Raw genomic sequence first — 19032 nt, 5'->3', positions numbered from 1 at the left:
GGTAAATTAATAGTTGTATACCACTTTTGAAGATAAATGACGACTCCTAAGTACAGTGTGTCATCAATATGGAATAAGATTAACTGAATTCTATAGATACGCCTCTTCAGTTCAGCATGGCAGTTGAGGGTTAAGCTGTTTATGGCTAATTAGTAGGAACTGGTTTAACCGGGTTGCAGACATGTCAAAAGTACAGCTGTTGAGAGATTTCAGCTCAAGGCAGGGGTTGTACAAAGGCTCCCAGGATCCCAGGCCCCACGTCTTGCCCTTCAACTGACCAGGGCTGCATCAGGTCCTTTTTAAGCACGCTCATCCCCACTGACATCAAAGAGTTTCAAGATATGAATGGTGGTGGTGGCTGTCTTGAAACAGAACAGCTGCTCACAAACAACATAGTGGTTGGTTTAAAAATAATAATAATAAATAAGACTATAGAACCATAATGAACTTTCTTGCTTCTTGCTGTAGGTTCGTCTTTATATGCCAAGAAGTTGGGACACAAACTGCCACGGCGGGGGAAGAATCAAAGTGGGAGACACGGGGTGGGGACAGGGGTAGAATTTCCTGGTCTGAGCTGGTCCCCAAGGTTTAAAAGACACCCGCCCAAAAATAACCAAAACAAAAAGTGACAAATGTTGGAGAGGTTGTAGAGAAAAAGGAACCCTCATACACTGTCGGTGGGAATGCAAACTAGTGCAGCCACTATGGAAAACAGTATGGAGATTTCTCAAAAAATTAAAAATAGAAATACCCTATGACCCAGCCATCCCACTACTGGGTATCTATCCAAAGAACTTGAAATCAGCAATTCCAAAAGTCCCATGCAGCCTTATGTTTATCGCAGCATTATTTACAATAGCCAAGATGTGGAAGCAACCTAAGTTCCCATCAACTGATGACTGGATAAAGAAGGTATGGTATATATATACAATGGAATACTACTCAGCCATGAAAAAGGATAAAATCCTCCCATTCACAACAACATGGATGGACCTTCAGGGTATTATGTTAAGTAAAATAAGACAGATAGAGAAAAACGAACTCTGTATGACTCCACTCATAGGTGGAAGTTAAACATAGAGACAAAGAGAACTGATTGGTGGCTACCAGAGGAAAAGGGGGGTGAGGGGAGGGCACAAAGGGTGAAGTGGTGCACCTACAACATGACTGACAATAATGTACAACTGAAATTTCACAAGGTTGTAAACTATCATAATCTTAATAAAAAGTAAAAAAAAAAAGACGCCTGCCACAGTTTAATGAAAAATATTTACTCAGTGTGACACTTAGAAAGCTCTCTCTTTTCCTTCCTCTTTCCCATGTCAGTCTTCCAAGAAAAGAGCCAAAGTGAGTTTTAATGAAAATTTGAAGTTTCTTGCTCATCATAGCTATTCTACTTCTAATTTATTTGTAATGATGGCTTTGAAGGAAATTTGTTCATGTTCCTGAGGAAAAGGAAGTTAGCTGGAGGCTTCCACGGGCTTGGGAGCAGCTTGATCTAGTCAATCATGATGGAATGTACTATTCCAAAGTAGCCATTGAGAGAGAATTAGAAGAGAAAACCTACAGATAAGGAGTCATATTGAAAATTTATGACTTAGTTCATGCTGATGAATGGCTATAGGATTTTGGTGGTAATTTTGAAAAGGAGTAATTCACTTTCTTTTTCTCTTTATACAGCTTAATTGAAGACTTTATTTTAACAAGGTAAGCAGGTCCTCCCAATCTCCTCTTGAGACTAATTACCGACAACCTCTTTTAGTGTGAAGAACTGTTCCCCATGCTGTGAACCCTAAAGCAGAAATTGTTGTGAAATTTGCGTTACAGGTAAGATTACCCCACAGAAGTCCCCAGAAGGAAAATATAAATTTCTTCCTTGTTTAGATTTCAAATTTGTATTTATGAACATTAGCACAGTGACTGGAAAATAATTGGGTCAAATAAGTGGTTTTTGAATAAATGAATAGAACTATTTAAAATCGCAGACTCCTAGAACCAGAGAGGATGTTAAAGATCATTTGGTCAAACTGCCTCATTTTAGAGATGAGAAAATTGAGATCCAGAAAGTGGGTCTAGTAATACTGAAAGTTCGTGCAATCTAGGGACAGAATTTAAAGTCCATATGTACTTAGTCCCACTCTTGGGTTATTTCTGCTCTACCATGTGGTCCCCATTAAAAGTATAATAACAACAAAACCAGTCATTTTCATCAAAGTTTGAGAGGTAAAGGTAGGAAGAAGGAGTGTGTATCCTCACTCCTATTTAAATTCTGCAGGTGCTCGCCACCATGGGGAAATCATTACTAGTCTGCATCTAAGGCTGACCATAGCTTGGTTTATAAAATGGGTCAGCCACCAGTTCTTGTTTTGCTGTGACTTCCAGGGTTAAATAAGAGTGACTCTTAAATCCATTAACCTCCTTGCCAACGTTCCCGGTCCTCTTTCACATGGGAAAATGTGACACAATGAATCAAGCACTGCAGAAGCAAAAAGTCAGTAATTAGTATGTGGGACGGGACATGGCAGTGTCCAAACAGAGAAGAAATGGAGCAGAAAACTAAATGGTCACAGGGCTCAGAGATATAACACTGCCATGTGAAAAAAAAAAAAAGCGCAAAGATGCTTGAGGATTTCAAAATGGAGGGCTGGCCTGAAAACAAGTGGTAGCCCAGAAGAGCCTTCTTCCTTTGGGCAGTGAGACTTAAAGAGGACTCGGGCAGATGCTCAAGGGAAGACAGAGAACTGGGCAAGTTCAAGTTGTTGCCTCCATGAATGGTTGGCTGAATTGAACTGCATATGTTTTATGTTATGCTGCCATGGGGAGTGATGGTTATATGGGGCACAGTAGCAGCTTAGAAATTGGACTGTGACAGAGTATTAAGAGAGGGAAGAAAATATAGAAATATCCACCCAGTATGATTATAATGTTGACCTGCATAAGCCTGGGAAAGAACACACGTTTGACAAATTGAAATCATAATGGTGGTTATATTGTGTTTGTGGGATTGTGGTTTTCCTTTTTTTTAACTCTTGCCGGTTAAAAGGTGATGAATATATCAAAGTGTGTTTTCGTTTATAGGAAGGCACCATCTCTTCCTCAGAAAAAAAAGTATTCCCTTCTTAAGACAATGAGAATAAAGTGTGGACCTTAATACAGACAAAAGTCAACCTGAGCCCAACAGCCACACTCAACAGCAGTAATTAAAACAATTATCTGCAGAGGGGCCAAAACGAAAACAGTATTCTAACACAAGGTCTCTCAATAAGTACAAGGCATCCAAAAGAAAAAAAACTTAACTCTTGGATTCCATCTTCCCTTCTGCTTAAGTAAGTATCGTATCTGGATATTTAGGAACAATCAAATTTCTGACGAGTGATTGCCTTTCTCATCAGAAATATGTCCACCTGCAAATAAGTCTCCAATTACAAACAGGAGATTTATAACCAAGAGGGATAATGGCACAGTTTGTTTTAATTTTCTAGTCTCCATATTGACATTATATCTCCTGAGCATACACCACCTTTAGGTAGCTTGGAGGTCATTGTGAATGGCAGGGTTTTATGCTTTCCAAAACTACCCACTACCAGCCTGAATATAGGACAGGTGGCAATCCCACTAGAGGTTTTGTTCCACATTTCAAGTCTTTATTTCTGTCTCTTTGTTTGGAACACGTAATAGGGTCTTGCTAATCAGACACACACTGCATAGCTGTTTCTATCACCAGCCTACGTGCTCCTCAAGAGAAGAACTGACATCTTCACCATTTCCCAGGGTCTACCATGACTTCTAGTTGAGAGCAAGCTCCGTAAACGTTTGATGAGTAAATGAATGAGTGACTGTATGGAAAACTAGCAAAATCCTCTAATGCATCTTATGCCCACCTGCCCACAATGTCATTTTAAGTGTGTGAATTAATACAGCCATCTCTGAGCTAAAGCTATACTAGTTAGCTTTTCATATACAAATTAATTAGCATTCAGCCCTTAGACGAGCATGTCAATGTAACTAGCTTACTTCAAATTCCTTCTTTCTATAGTTTAAAAATATTTCGGACAAAGTAGAGAGAGCTAGGGCTATACATCATACATGAGTGGTTACTTCTGTTGGGGAGGATGGTGCAGTCATTGAACTATTCAACAAATATTTACTGAGTGTCCATTATTTTTCACCTGCTCTACAAGAGGTGGGCATAGAAGAGAGAGAAAAAAATACTCTGATTCCTTTTGATACTTCCCTGGATAGTTGAAGGAAGGGGCAAGGACTAAAGGGAAAAGGAAAAGAGTCGAGGAAGCTAAATACAGAAGACTGCAAGGGCAAGAACTGCCCTCTCTTGTTTTATTAGCTCTGTAACCAGCCAGTAGGGCTGGGAATTCAAACTGCGGGCTCTATCCATTAAAGTTGAGTTAATTTGGGATTGGTTGTCATGACTTTTATTTCTCCATCTTGATTTCAGGCGATGATTTATTCAGGCATGAAGCTATAGAAAACTTAATCTCTGAAGGAAGTTAATTTTAACATTTCAAAGATAGGTTCGCATTTTCCTTATCAGCCTTTATAGAGCCACAGTTTTCCTTTAAATTTTATCATCAAAATCAAGACATTTTTAAACACAAATTAATCAAATACCAAAGTATGCTTAAGGGAAAAATAGATATCCTTTCTTTACATTTTCGGTTTTATTTGTAAAACTACTTGGGATTCACATATAAGTTAAAAATTCTCTCCCTGCATCCAAGAATGGGGCTAGCAGGTTGAACTATTTTAAAGTTCTCTTATTTAGAAGGCTCTCACCATTGTTAACATAATTTTGTGGCGCAGATAACTGCTGTATTACCAAGAGTCAAATGAAGTAATCCTTAACTGATGGAATCCTTTAGAGCAGTCTTCAACAAACTTTCTCCATAAAGGGCCGGATAAATAGTCAATATTTTAGGCTCCATGGGCCAATGGTCTTTGTAGCAACTACTCCACTCTGCACTGTACCTCAAAAGCAGCCATAGACAATACCTAAACAAATGGACGTGAATGTGTTCCAAGAAAATTATATCTGCAAATACAGGGGGCAGCTGAATTTGGTCTTTGAGGCCTAGTGTGTCAACCCCTGCCATAGAGAATTTGATGGGAGCAATGCACCCTCTTCCCAGAAAGACACTCATGGGAATCCTCATAATTTTCCACATGATTCTAGGGACTTCAAGCACATCCTGAATCCATCCGGGAAGCTGAGTCCAAGAGCTCCTAATTTACTCATTTATACAGCCCAGGCAACAACTCTGGCTTCTCAAGCCCAGGTTACACCTACCTTCATTCACTAAGGAAGGAATAAAATATGTAAAATATTGTGACGTGTTTCTGCAGTTTCTCATTGCTCTGAAAGAAATGGGCACTGCATTTCCTGCCACTGTGGATAAATTTAATGAGCATCCATTCGCTTCACTGGTGTGCAATACTTCCTGTATTGCACAGCAGGTACTGGTGAAAGGTGCTACAATGGATAATTATTATTTTCTAGTGGAATGTCAACCTCCATTCAGTTGACAGGAGTTTGACAGTATGACGTCCCAAAGAAACTATAGCCAAATTACAGCAGAAGCAAAGGACTATAATATCATATCATAAAATATCCTATCCTATCATGTTATCTCATAAAAGAAATCCTGATCTTCCTTAACCGATCACGTGCTCTCCTCTGGGAAAAGACAAGCTTCCAGAAACGAACCACACATTATCTAGAGAAATTAAGTGAAGGTGACATTTAAGAAGGGCGATATTCCAAGCATAAAAGAAAATTCCAGTAATTCCACAAATCTTAATTCTTCCTTCCCACGTATGAGCCTAAAACAGAATATCTGAGTAGTTTAGAGAACACACTTGCTGGCTTACGTCAGGATTTCAAGCAGCCCCATTTAGGACAACTTAATGTTTATACATCCACATGAAATCTGTGTGAGCCTTAATAAGGTCATTCAAAAAGGATCAGCCAACACTGAACCTAAGGTCATAAATGCTTCCAGGTTGAAGGAGGAGTTGCGTATGAACCATTTCTTGGAAAGTCTAGGTCAGAATAACTGCCCCCTGTGTATGCCTTCTACCTCCATCAGTCAAGGAAAAGGCGCTTCTTTATTCGTATAGGAGGCAACTGGAACTTCAGCAAAAGATAGAGACCTGCTATGCTAATCGCATTTAGAAGCAGGTTCCGCCAAAGGGTATCAATCCATATGGACGCATGGTGTAATGTGCCATATAAACCTGCAATTTCTATTTCTTCTAACAACTGGACTTAAAGCGCTAACAGACTCTGGGACCAAGGGGAAAAACATAAGTCAAGCTTAAAACTCACATTGCTAGCAACACTTTAAACATGCAACTCAAGTACCTGAGACTTGGTGGCTCTGGCTGGAACTCTCCCCCTTGGCTCTTTTAACAGCTGCCTCCTTACCCATCTGGTCTCAGTTCAAATCTCACCGTCACATTCTAGACTATTCTCTGCAATGCGAAGTCCTCCCCTTTCCTCCATTTTACCCTATCACATCATCTTTTGCTTTTCTCTTCTTGTGAGAATTTTAAATTATCTTGTTTATTATTCATATTGCCATTAGGGCAAGAACAAGAATCTTTTCTGTTTCCTGGTATATTAGGGTATCGCCAGCCCTTAGAAACATACCAAATATACAGTAGATGCTCATGAAGCATCTGCTGAATAAATAATCAATGAATAACGATTCTTCAGCCCAGTCCAGCTCGCTCCTCAGAAGCATCCCCACCACAGCACGTGTATATCACAAAAGCTGATTCAAAAAAAAAAAAAAAGGCAATCACATGCTAAAAGTTTGAAAAAAAATTCAGTTTGCGACCAATCAAGGCTAGAACATAGTTGATAGGAAACCAAAAGAGCCGGGCTCATGGATATAGTCGTTTCTAAAGCTTCACAGACTTTTAATACTTAACTGATTTTTAATCACCCTTTCAAAATTCAATGCCTGAGCCATGAAATTAATTCTGGATGTGGAAAGAAACATTCCCCAAGAGCATGGACAGAAACGTAATTCTTAAACGATCCATTTCTTTGAGCTCCACTGTCACCTTCTTAAAATGCCCAGGCAACCAGTACAAGACATAGCTTCTGAGGAAGAGGCACCTTCGGTCTCGAGCTCCATTTCATAGAGCTTCATTAATCATCTACAACTTTTGGACTGTCAATAATACTTCAGTGCCTTAGCTGTAAAACCCTCCAACACTTCACCATAAGCCTTTGTTAATCTCACTCCAGCCGAAAGACAGGTTTTAAGGCAGAGTAAACCGGGGTGGTGTGTAAATTTTGACTCGGAAATAAAGCTCATGCTTTCCCCCTGACAGTTGTATATGCTGCCACCACTAATTGCTTTCTCTCAGCCCTTGCTTCTATGGGTTAGTTTACATAAAGACTGCCGTTCAGGGACACCTCTTCCAAGATATATGAATAGAGCATAACCTTTTATCACAGCAGCTTATGTGTTTTAACAATGAATAGAGCCAAAGCAGAAGTACCCATTATTAAAAAACAGAGCCATTTGGACGCATCAATCACTTACGGCTGTCATGAAAAATTCCTGGCTTCCTTTAGAGGCAGCTTCTTGCTCAAATTTTGCCACCACCTATCTTTCTGGCATATCTGTTTTCCATTCTCCCCAGGAACGCTTGTCTTTTCTTTACTGGCTTAATCGCGTTTTGGTTTCTTCATTTTAAGATGACTGGTTTATGGCTGATGTACTTTATAAAAGTAAACTCTGTTATTCACGTGGAAGCTACAATCTGAAAGACTGAGAAAAGCACTATTTCTTAAAAAAAACCACTATGAGTATTTTGCTTCGGAATTAGCTAGCCTGTGAATTAATTTACTTTCTTTTTCCCCAAAAGATTGGCACCTGAGCTAACAACTGTTATCAATCTTTTTTTTTTATTTCTTTCTGCTTTTTCTCCCCAAGTCCCCCCAGTACATAGCTGTATATTTTTTTTAAATTGTGGATCCTTCTAGTTGTGGTATGTGGGATGCCGCCTCAGTGTAGCCTGATGAGTGGTGCCATGTCCGTGCCCAGGATCTGAACCAGCGAAACCCAGGGCCTCTGCAGCAGAGCGCACGAACTTAACCACTCAGCCATGGGGCCAGCCCCAATTTACATTTTTTTACAAAGAACTTTTCCATACTTTATCTCTTTCATCCCCATAATAAAATCTGACACAAAAGTATTTATTTCCCACAACAATCTGATGACCAAAAACTAAGATAAAGAAAAGTTAAGCAACTTGTCCCAATTGACACAATCAATATGTGCAAAGCTATGATCAGAAACCCTGATTCCAAGGCTAAAATTAACCCCTTCACAGAGATAAACACAAATCAAAGAAAACAATGAAGCATAAGGGCTGGTCCTTGTGGCCTAGTGGTTGAGTTTGGTGCACTCTGCTTTGGCAGCCCGGGTTTGCACATTCAGATCATGGGTGCAGACCTACACCACCACTCATCAGCCATGATGTGGCAGTAACCCACATATAAAATAGAGGAAGACTGGCACAGATATTAGCTCAGGGCTAATCTTCCTTAGCAAAAAAAAAGAAGAAGAAGAAGAAAAAGAAAGAAGCATAATGATGAATTCTTTGTGGAACAAGCTGGAATGTTCTCTACTTAATGTTCTCTACTTTCTCAATTCACTCCCAAGTCACATTTCTCCTAGATTCCTGGTCCTTCTTGCTGAAGATAGCCGACATTACTTCCTGGATGGTGCTCTTGTCTTACCTGAGCTATCCTCTCTGTATGATTCCTAACTTCCAGGCAAGAGTGCACTTAAGGGTTTCTGTTAAAGGTTCTTTCCCTCGGTGGAAGGTCACAGGTTGGAGGGGAGCAATTATATCTATGCAATAGGACTCTGCTCTCAGTTCATCTTCAGCTGAGCTGCAGACGGCATGCAGAATAAGAGTCAACTATGAGAAGGGAATCAAAATGCTGATAGCAAAGAAGGTATCCACTTCTCATCCCAGGGCACCTAAGGAAAATGTATAATTGACCTTGTTTCATAGAAGCATGCTGTGCACAACCACTGTATGACTTCCACGAATAGTGTCAAAAATGCAATCCAGAAATGACAGGGCTCGGTTGATAACAAGCCACTCTTAATTTATTCATGGCTGTGGAAAGATTCTAATAACCTGGCTAAATGGCACTGGCAGATTATTCAAGCCTTTCACTTAGGCATACATTAGTTTTCCTCAAATCTATACATTTTCCAGTTGAATCCACATTATACTGTTAATCCCTATGAAATGCCTACAGTGGACTGTTAAAATGAGAAGTAAGTTGGAGAGTAAGCGAGAGGCTAAAATATAGCATTGTTTTAAAAACCAATTCAATGAGATGATACCTGATATTAATTAAATATCCTGAAGCTTTTTAAAATTTTACAAACCATCAATTGGCAAGTCAACAGCCTGGGGTCCATCTAGTACCTTCCATTAAGCACACCTGGTAATCTTTTCCCCTATATCCTTAATTGTCTATGGACAAGAATTGTACACATGGGTTCTCCAGAGGTACTTTATCCTATTAGTAGTCAAAATGCTGAAAGGCAATCAAAAAGGAAGAGACAAGTATATGGCTTACTCACTAGCTGATGTCAGACCTTGTACTATTGAGATCTAATGAAAGAAGCAGCCTAGAAACGGAATGCGTCAAAGGCTGCCTCTGAATCATCAAAATATCTTTGGTTGCTTTGATCACTTTGTACGGTCCAGGGGACAAGCACGTTAGTCAGCTTATCAACTAGCTAACTGGCAGCAGGACCATATGTTCTGAACTAAAAACCATGTCCCGTAATCTAGCAATGGGGGAGCTGGTGTCTCAGCTCGAGTTTTCGTCCTATGACAAATGGAACAGAGTAGAAAAGTACACTCTTACATTGCCGATTTGATAAATGACATGAAATAACAAATTCCCCCTAGAAATCTTAGATTCAAGAATTTTCATAACAAATACGCTCACAAAAATGATGGATTGTACGGGTGATAAAATGTGAAATGGTTAGAGATCAACCAATGGATCTTCTGAAACACTTTCATTAACAAAACTTTGGCCTCGTTCTCACTCTGCTAATAACTAGTCTTTCATTAGAGCTAACTACCCTCTCATTGATCAATTTCATAGAACGTCCTTCCCCCCCATCATTGTGTTATTAGTTACTTGCAGCTCTAAAGTAAAAAAAAAAATATGTTTCCAGTGGGAAAAAAACGCAGTTTACTTGAAACTGAAGGCTGCCTTTTATCCTATGGTTTATACATCAAAGCCTCATGCTAGTCCCAAACCCCTTAGCCAGACTGTTAAGTATGTAAATCTTTGGGGTAGAGAATTGAACTGAACATCAGTGACACCTTCAAGGGCTTGTTTGAAAACGGATGTGAGATTTCCAAAATTAAAGCATTAAAAAAAAAAAGAGTCTCTCTCTTCTCCTGACCTTGGAAACAAGTAAGGACGATGTTATTTTAATTTGCATTCAAATTTTAACAACACAGTCACACAGCACCACTGGGATCCACACTGGGTTTCCACTGAAGATTGCTCATCATTTCATTATGGTTCATTATGTTGATAACTGTCAGAAAGCATTAGAAGTGAGGGCTTTGAGTAATAGAACTGAAATGGTAATTTTAAAACAATACACTTTCTGGAGGAAATACAGTGGCGCGCTAAATTCAATTAGAAAAGGCAAATGTACGGACGATGTAAGCGATGTTTGCTGTTTGGAGTTAGGTTATTTCAATTTCTTGATAGCCTAAACCTGCAGAAAGCTTTTTCGAATCAGGACCTTTCGTTATAGATCTTGGTAAATTTGCCCTCATTAGCTCTAAGCAACTCCGGTATAAATTGTCTTAAAAGCTGCAATTCTGGAATATTTTAGGCCATGTCTAAGTATCAATCAATCACTCTTTGTTTGTTTGGCACAGCTGACTAAATTATTCAAGGCCGTTTACTTGGAGACAGATTTGTGAAGGCCCTTCAAGTTGGCAATCTAAAATAATAATCTCTTATTTACAGAGTGCCCCCAATCACAAGGGTCTAATAAGTTTCATCAAACAAGTTAAGTGAAGAGTCCCGAAAAGCTCAAGGACAGATTTCCAATTGAAAAATACAGAAAACCACTCTGGTAATGCTGCTCAGAAGGAAAAGTGGCAAAATAACAAAGAAGCTATTTCTTTCTAGATCTACAAAGCCAACTGACTTCTTCTGCAAGGCATTTTTTTCTAGTACATTTTGAAACAAAATAAAGGGTTGGAAAGTTCCCTTAAAAGTAATATTAGTTCAGCCTCCCAGTAGGGGAAAAGAAGACCTTTCTCACTATAATCAGTGAACAAGCATCTAAATGACTAAGGCAATCAAGGGCTTCCTGCATAGACATGCAGTTGACTTCTCCCAACACTGCTGATTGCCAGACCGCATTCCTGACTCCAGGGAAAGGTAAAGGGAAGGTGAAAGAGATCTGGAGGAGGAGGGGTGGTTATCTGCAGAGTTAAAGGACATTAACACATTAATAAAAATCACTTGAAATTCCTCCTAAGAAATGATTCATGAAAGCAAAATTCCTTCATCAGCTTAAATGGCATCCTTGGGTGGATAGAGGTCTCAGTGTCTGCCTTGCTGGCAATGTCACGGAAACCACTGTTGCCCTTCTTGACTGATACATGCGTGCGAGGTGAACATTTATATTTCCACTATCTGGTAGTAACTTAGTGGGGATTCCGGAAGAAAATAAAAACAAAGAAAGCCCTACAGCGAGTGTATCTGATTAGGCAACTCTGAACCAGGTCATAGTTTCTTCATTTGGGGGACAAATGAAGTATTCAGTTTTCATTAAGGGAGAATGTTCAGAACCATTGAAATATCTTCGTAGAATCACCACTGAGCTGAAGAACAGCCCTGAGTAACAGCCATGGAAGAAAGGCTCTCCCGTCTCCTGCCACTCATCAGGGAAGATCCAAATCCTTACTACCTAAAGGGGGTCCAAAGACCAGCAATGTCAGCAGCATCTGGGAACTTGCTAGAAATGCAGAACGTCTGGCCTGACCTTTCCTACTAATCTGTAGATGGCCTTCATGTGATTTCTATGCACATTAATGCTTAAAAGCATTGATCCAAATGATATGGATTATTTTCTTGAAAATATGCATACAATGCTTCCATTGGGACACTGCCTATCTCACAGGCAGCCATTTATGTTACCCTAACCACAGGTTCCATCAAAAGTCTTCCTCAAGATTAACTTTATTTACTATTAAATTCTCTGAAGTTCTCAAGCAATGTAGATGGTGTGAAGAACTTCTTAGGCATGAAGAACTTCTTAGGCGTTGCCTTCTAAATTAGCCAATGCTGCTTGTATTCACCTGGTCTAATCGTTCTCCAAGTGAACAAAAACCTGATTTTACAAGCCAGTGGAGCAGAGTCTCTCTTTGGCTAGAGGAATGAGTCTCAGATAGTGTGTTTTATTTCTTCATTAGTGTGCCGTCACAGTGAGCGATCACTAAATGCAAGGCTGCATAAGAATGCTAGGGTTAAAGACAGCATAATGAACAGAGAAGGTGCCTGATTATCATGGCTGTCAGCACAAGGGAATTGGGTTTGTCACCTGGCTTAACCAACTGGGAAGAACTGATTAGGCTGGAAGCAGTTTGAAAGGATCCCTGATGTTTACGTTCCTTCCCATCCTCACATCTTGTCAAAAGAATCTGCTAAAGCTGGGGGTGGGGCGAGGGGGCAGGACTTCATTCTGTGGGCTATCGGAACAAGAGGTTCTTTAAGAAACTCCCACTGTCTTCCCTATTGAAATGTCTACTACAGGGCTGTCCAACAGAACTTTCTGCGATGACAGAAATATTCGATAGCACTGCTGTCCAGCACAGCCACATGTGGCTATTAAGCCCTTGAAATGTGGCAAGTGTATATTAGAAACTGAATTTTCAACTTAATGCTGATGACTATGAATTTAAATAGCCACATGCACCTAGTGGCTACTGAATTGCAGAGTGCAGCTCCACTATATTCAACAAGAAGGGAGTAATTTAGAGAGAGAGCCGTAGGCTAGAATAGATTCTAATTCTGCTGCTTAATGTGCTAGTGTACCTATTAGCAAAATCTGGTCACCTCCTTGATTATTCCTGTCTCAAAAGTCTTAAGCATCTCATATAGTTAATGTTTATTAAATTTAAAAAAAGAACTTCAAAATTCAACTCTGTAGAGAAGTGGTCTTAACCTATCTGCACAGTAGAATCAAGGGGGCAACTTTTGAAAATACTGATGCCTGAGTGCTACCCCAAGAGACACTGGAGCATTGTGCAGCCATTGGGTAATTTCATTGTGCAGTCAAGTGAGAACATCAGCTTGGGGAGGCAGTGTGTTGCATTGGCAATCTGCCACGGTGGTAGTTTGGGAGAGGAAATGGCCAGCTCAGGCTAAAAAAAGAGAAGAACCATTTGTTAGATTCCTACCATGTGCGAGACCTTTGCAAATATTTTCCTATGTAATTCTTGAAACTACCCTACAGGTAGATAATGAGAATCCCATTTTACAGATGAGTAAACTTTGTGGTATTAACATCAGTACTGTGTTTCCTCCTAACTCATGTCAGAGGGATGCCAAAAACATTAGAATGATGTGAAGATTATTACTGAGTTAGTGAAGTGTAGGAGGACTTCCCAGAGGATGGACCAGGAGCAGAAGGATCACACATTGCTTCGGTATTTCCGTGGACCATTTACTGATGACACAAAAAGCTACTAGTCTTACTCTCTTATTGCTGAAAACAAATTTCTGAAAAATGCAAAAGTTGCTTTAGTTTTTAAACTTTTTTGGTCCATTCATCTGCTAAAATCAATATTTTCTTTTTCTCAGTTGCACCGTCAAGGTAAAGCTAGCAATTAATTCCTACAGAAACATAAAATTCCAAGGGCTCAGCTACCACATTTATACATACAGCAAACATTCCAGTAACTCGGGCATGTGGCAACCTTTGGGGTCTCCTAAACTCCCACATAAGAAGCTGCAGTAATTAAATGATTGGCCCATGGTACCCTAGAGTGCTAGACAACCGATGAAAATCAGGAGACTAAAAATATCCGGGAGAAAGAGCCAGGCGGCTTGCCATCAAAGGTGAATTTTATAAAGTTCATAACACAATCAAATCCCAATCTTGAGAAGGCTTTATCTGTATGGAAAGTAGGTGGTGGGTTGCGTGATGCAAATTAAGGGCAATTATCACACTGTCAGCCCACAATATTTCCCATTGAGTTTGCTATCCTGCCCCCAAATGCCACAACTGGAGAATCATTGGTAGTGGGTGTGGATAAATGAGGAGTGTGCATCTTTAAACTAATCCTGCACAATGGAACATAGGAGAAGAAGATTTAGACTGGAAAAGAAGAAGGCTAGGACTGGAGCATGTCAGATGTATGTGGTCATCCAAAGAAAGTACTACAGAAAAAGAAGACAATAAGGAAATTTTGGCCGGTTTACGCTACTCCTAAGGCTGGTCCTAGTATCTTCTTTCCTTCTGGAAATTTGTGGTTGACCTGGGGGCTTGGGCAAGACGGCCTCCCAGCAAATAGGAACTATATGAGTCTTCTGGTTGTGCTGCTCTATCATCAAGCTGGGGTAGAGTCTTGGGCATGTTCCTTAACATCTCTGATAAGGACTGCCTTATAGACTCGTTATAATATGAGCCCTGTGATAAGGTTTATCAAAAGTGCCTAATACATTACCTGGGTATGATTATAAAATGCTTATTGTTATTATTATTATTTTTATTATCTCTGTTTATGAAAGAAACTCTGAAGGGTATAACCATTTCAGTACAAATTTGGGATGGACCCGAAATCTCTCTCCCACTCCTTTTAAAGGCGGTACTTGACTGGGCTTGACAATGGTCTCGGAGTTGGCCCAATGGCCCCCAAACCAGAAAATACTTCTATTTGCAGAGATGTTGGCTCTCGGTCAGCCAAGATGAAGTTAACAGTAGTTAGAAAACAAAATGATAATGGTCCTAATGACAGTAGAAGTTAAAATATCTCCAGTAGCATCCTTTTATGCATTTTATATAGTATGAAAGCAACATGAGGGTATTGAATACCAACAACCACGAGGCAGGTCATGTTATTAACTCCATTCCACAGATAAGGAGACTGAGACATAAGAAGCTAACAGTCACTCACTTACTAAATGGTGGGCTGAGAAACAAGCCAACACGTGTGGCAAGCCTGTGTCCCTGGCCACTAGACTCTGCCCCTCCATACACAGACTCACCCAACGGAAACACAGGGGGAATACCTGGGCCCACCACTCCCTCTTCTAATCAAGGTCACAGCCATGTCAGAGTCTCCGGAGCCCAGAGTGTACATGAAAGGAATGGCAACCCCTAGGAGCACTGCCCATGCAAAGTGTGAGTAAAGATTTCTCTACTCCCCTGCATACTAAGGTGCCAACTGCATCCATTCATTAACCCAGCATTTATTGAGTGTCTAGCATTAAACAAGCATTTATTAGGATCTAGGCCTAAACGTTATGAACACAAAACTATGATGAAAGAAGGAAGGCAGATAATGACCACGCCAGCTATGACATCAGTGCACAGAACTGAAACTACTTGCCTACACGGGATCCCAACCTCGGAACTCTGTCCTATACCTCTCTCCCCGCAGCTGTCAAGCTTCCCCAAGAGTCCTCGAGGAAACGGGAAAGCCATTTATAAATTCCAATCTGAGCTCTAATTACACTGTCAGACAACCCTGAATGCTCAGTCTCTGCTCCACAAAGTGGTCTGTTGGCAGCTGTGCAGTTTGAAGGCAACCAGAACAGGAAGAAAGAGCCTTTCTTTTCAAAAGCATTTCCCCTTCTATGGTTGAGAAAAGATATGTGTTTGATCTAATTTACCCCCCGCATGGTTATCCTGGGGGAAGACCTGGCAGCGCCCTGCTAGGTGGTAAGGAAAGCTGTTGACATCAAAGAAACGAGAGACAAGCAGACAACTTACGGGTGCAGGGCATAGAGGCAGCATCATTGTCGGCTCTGAAAAAGCCTCGGTCACAGGTGCACGATGTGGCTCCTTCCCAGACGGAGTAGCTGTGGGGTGGGCACTTGGCACAGGTGGCATCCGTGGAGAGAGCCTTGTAATATCCAATTTTGCAGGCTAAAGGAAAGAAGACAAACAAACCAATATAAACCACCACTAATATAACAAAGCAAAATGTCAACTCTTTGATTTAGACGAAGGGGGACATTTTTGCTAATCACCAGTGATCACCTGGCTTGAGATATAGGTAAAGCAACCAAAAACATTAATTGATGACAGTCACTTTTTAAGGGTGATTAACAATCCTAGTCAGATGGCAAAAAGCCCTATGGAAAAAATTTTCTTAAAACCAGTGGTATCAATAAAATCACAGCTGAAATTTATTCAGTCCTTCCTCCATGCCAGATACCCTGCTTAGGTTCACGATGTTGTTTAATCCTTAGGCAACCTTTTCCTCCTTTTCCATAGGCACCCTTATTAGCCTTACCTTGGAAATGAGGAATACCAGCTTTGAGCAGTAAACTGTTGGTACCAGACCACGCATCTGGTAAATGTCAGGGACCAGCTTTGACCTCAAGTGTTGGGCCCCCAAAGCCTGGACTCTTGGCCACATGCTTGGAATCTGAGAGCGTGGTCTTGAACCAAGCAATTGGAAGTCTATCCAAGTGCTAACCAAAACTTGGTTGGTGATTATTTCCTAATTACAGCTACAGAGACAACCAGGAGAAGACCAACAAAAGCGACCATAACATAAAAGAAAAGAATTGGTAAGATGTAGTCACAATTTCAGGGGAAAGTACTATAAACTACCAACTGTAGATTCTGGAACAAATTACGCTAAGATTTTTTTTTTAGATTAACTGATACTTGGTGTTTATTTTCAAATTAATAAAACCTTCCTGATTTTTGCTCTCTCCATTTTTTCAACACCTCCCTCCCTCCTTTTGCATACGTCCCCCCCACAAGTGGCTGGTACAGAGAACATGGGCCATATAGTTCTTTATACACCTGACCTGCTTTCCATGACTTCATCTTTACAAACACCACGCTGACACTGAGGACTACTTGTACTAATGTGGAAAAACTCCATAATTCTTTGAAACCTCATAATAAAAAATAATTAATAGGGCCTTGCTCCGCCTTTTTTCTCCCCTACGCCCTTCACGATCACCTCCCAAATCTGTCTCAACCTGAAATAAAAATTGACCAACACCATCAGTATTAAACCCACAGTGACAAGGTCATTAAAAATAAAGTTAGTTCATAAGACCAGAGGTATAAAAAAAAAGTGACGGTTATCCACAATCTTTCCAGTATGATTCATTCTTAATTCTCTCCATTTATCACATCCTTGAGATGTTTCCGTAGTACCAAAAATATCAGCTGAGAGAAAGACCCATCAGCCTGACCACCAAGAGACCAACCATGCCGGCAACCCAGCAGGTCTTACTCAACTGAGTAACTTAAAAAATACCCACAAAACTGCTTGATTCTCTAAAAAGATATGGCCACAATCCCTCTGCTGTTACTCATCCATTAAGCATCCGTATGGCTTCCAGTGGAAGTCTGTTCCTCCCTCTTGCACATCCTGTTGGCATTTTCTTAATCATGCTCTTGTAATAGCAAGCGGAAAGGGAGTTTAGCAGAAGCTCCAGAAAGGCACACAGTAACTTCACTATTCTTAACTAAAGTTGTTTATGGAATTTCCTTTAACGAGCCAAAACTTTATGATGTGTGGAACACCGACAATAAAAGCGCTCGGAGATCAATCTCTCCCTTATTTGCTTTCGTCTTTCACTGGACCGGAGCATCTTAGAAAAACAAGTTGCTCCAATGACTGAGATTTATGTGTCTCAAGTTTACACACATCACATAATTAGATAAGGTTCAACATGCAAGGTGCTTTTTGGTCATGCTTAAAATGGCCCAAGGGTTTCCATTAAAATCAGAAACCCTGGCTTTGGCAGGAAGAAGCACTGGGGCTCCAGCTTGTCCTTCCCACATCAAACACAATAAGGGCCAAACGGGGACAAAAACCCACTGGGTCCCACCTGTCACTCAGTCAGTCACAGTCAACAAAGGCAACTTGTGTTAACCTGGTCACTCGGAGCTAGTACTGCCAGGAAGGCACGAACTGGTTTTATTTTTTCCCATCCAAATGTTGGAGGAAAACACTCCATGGTCCTGATGGATCCTTGTGCACCTCCATTTAATCAGCCATCAAAATCTAAAATCTCACAGCGCAAGTAGAAGACGGACAACAAAAACTGGCCTATAACCGATACATTGCAATATGAAAACGGTGCGCATTCAAAAGCTTGTAAGAAAAAAAGGGCATTGCTCTCTCCTCAACTTCTACTCTAACGAGACTACTTCTAGTTAAAAAATTAAATTCATAGTTCACAAAAATCAAATTGGAAGGTGTCTTGAATTTCTTAAAGTTCAAAAATTATTTGTATATGATAATTTAAGGCAATGTCTATGACATGATACATGTATATGATATGATAAATGTGATGATATGATACAATATGATATGATATATTTGATATCATATACATGATATCATACCATGTGCATATGATAATTTAAGGGGGAAAATGAATTTGCCACTTGATATTTTTTCTACTTTTCCTTGAAGCTCGTTTTAATATGTTACCAAGAATAAGTACATATGAAGTCGTTTGGAGAATACAGAGTTTTATACCTATTTGGAAAATAAAGCCTGTTGTTCTTAAACACACTGACTATTTTCACTCTCTTTTCCTCTTGCTTTTACGAGCACAAGCAGAAAATACAAAATTATCATTGTGTTATTCTCAGCAACCCTTGCTACCCTTAACACATTCTTTTGTCTTCAACTACATTAAGACCATGTTATTAATATTTCAGGATTCTTAGAAAGGATCTCTCAAAATATAGTAGTAATTTTTCATGCACACAGCCATTT

At 40.1% G+C, this 19032-nt stretch overlaps 1 protein-coding gene across 2 annotated transcripts in view; it reads right to left on the bottom strand.

Annotated features, from left to right (window-relative positions):
- Nucleotides 1-19032, bottom strand: part of EPHA4 (EPH receptor A4) — a 135963-nt gene that overhangs the window by 56804 nt on the left and 60127 nt on the right. For both annotated transcript variants that reach the window (XM_046643592.1, XM_046643593.1), the window contains exon 4: nt 16044-16199. In XM_046643592.1, coding sequence (XP_046499548.1) covers nt 16044-16199 — 156 coding nt within the window. The remainder of the gene's footprint in view (nt 1-16043; nt 16200-19032) is intronic.

The sequence above is a fragment of the Equus quagga genome, chromosome 17 (assembly GCF_021613505.1).
Source record: "Equus quagga isolate Etosha38 chromosome 17, UCLA_HA_Equagga_1.0, whole genome shotgun sequence".
Lineage (NCBI taxonomy): Eukaryota > Metazoa > Chordata > Mammalia > Perissodactyla > Equidae > Equus > Equus quagga.
This window is presented reverse-complemented; position numbering and strand designations above follow the sequence as displayed.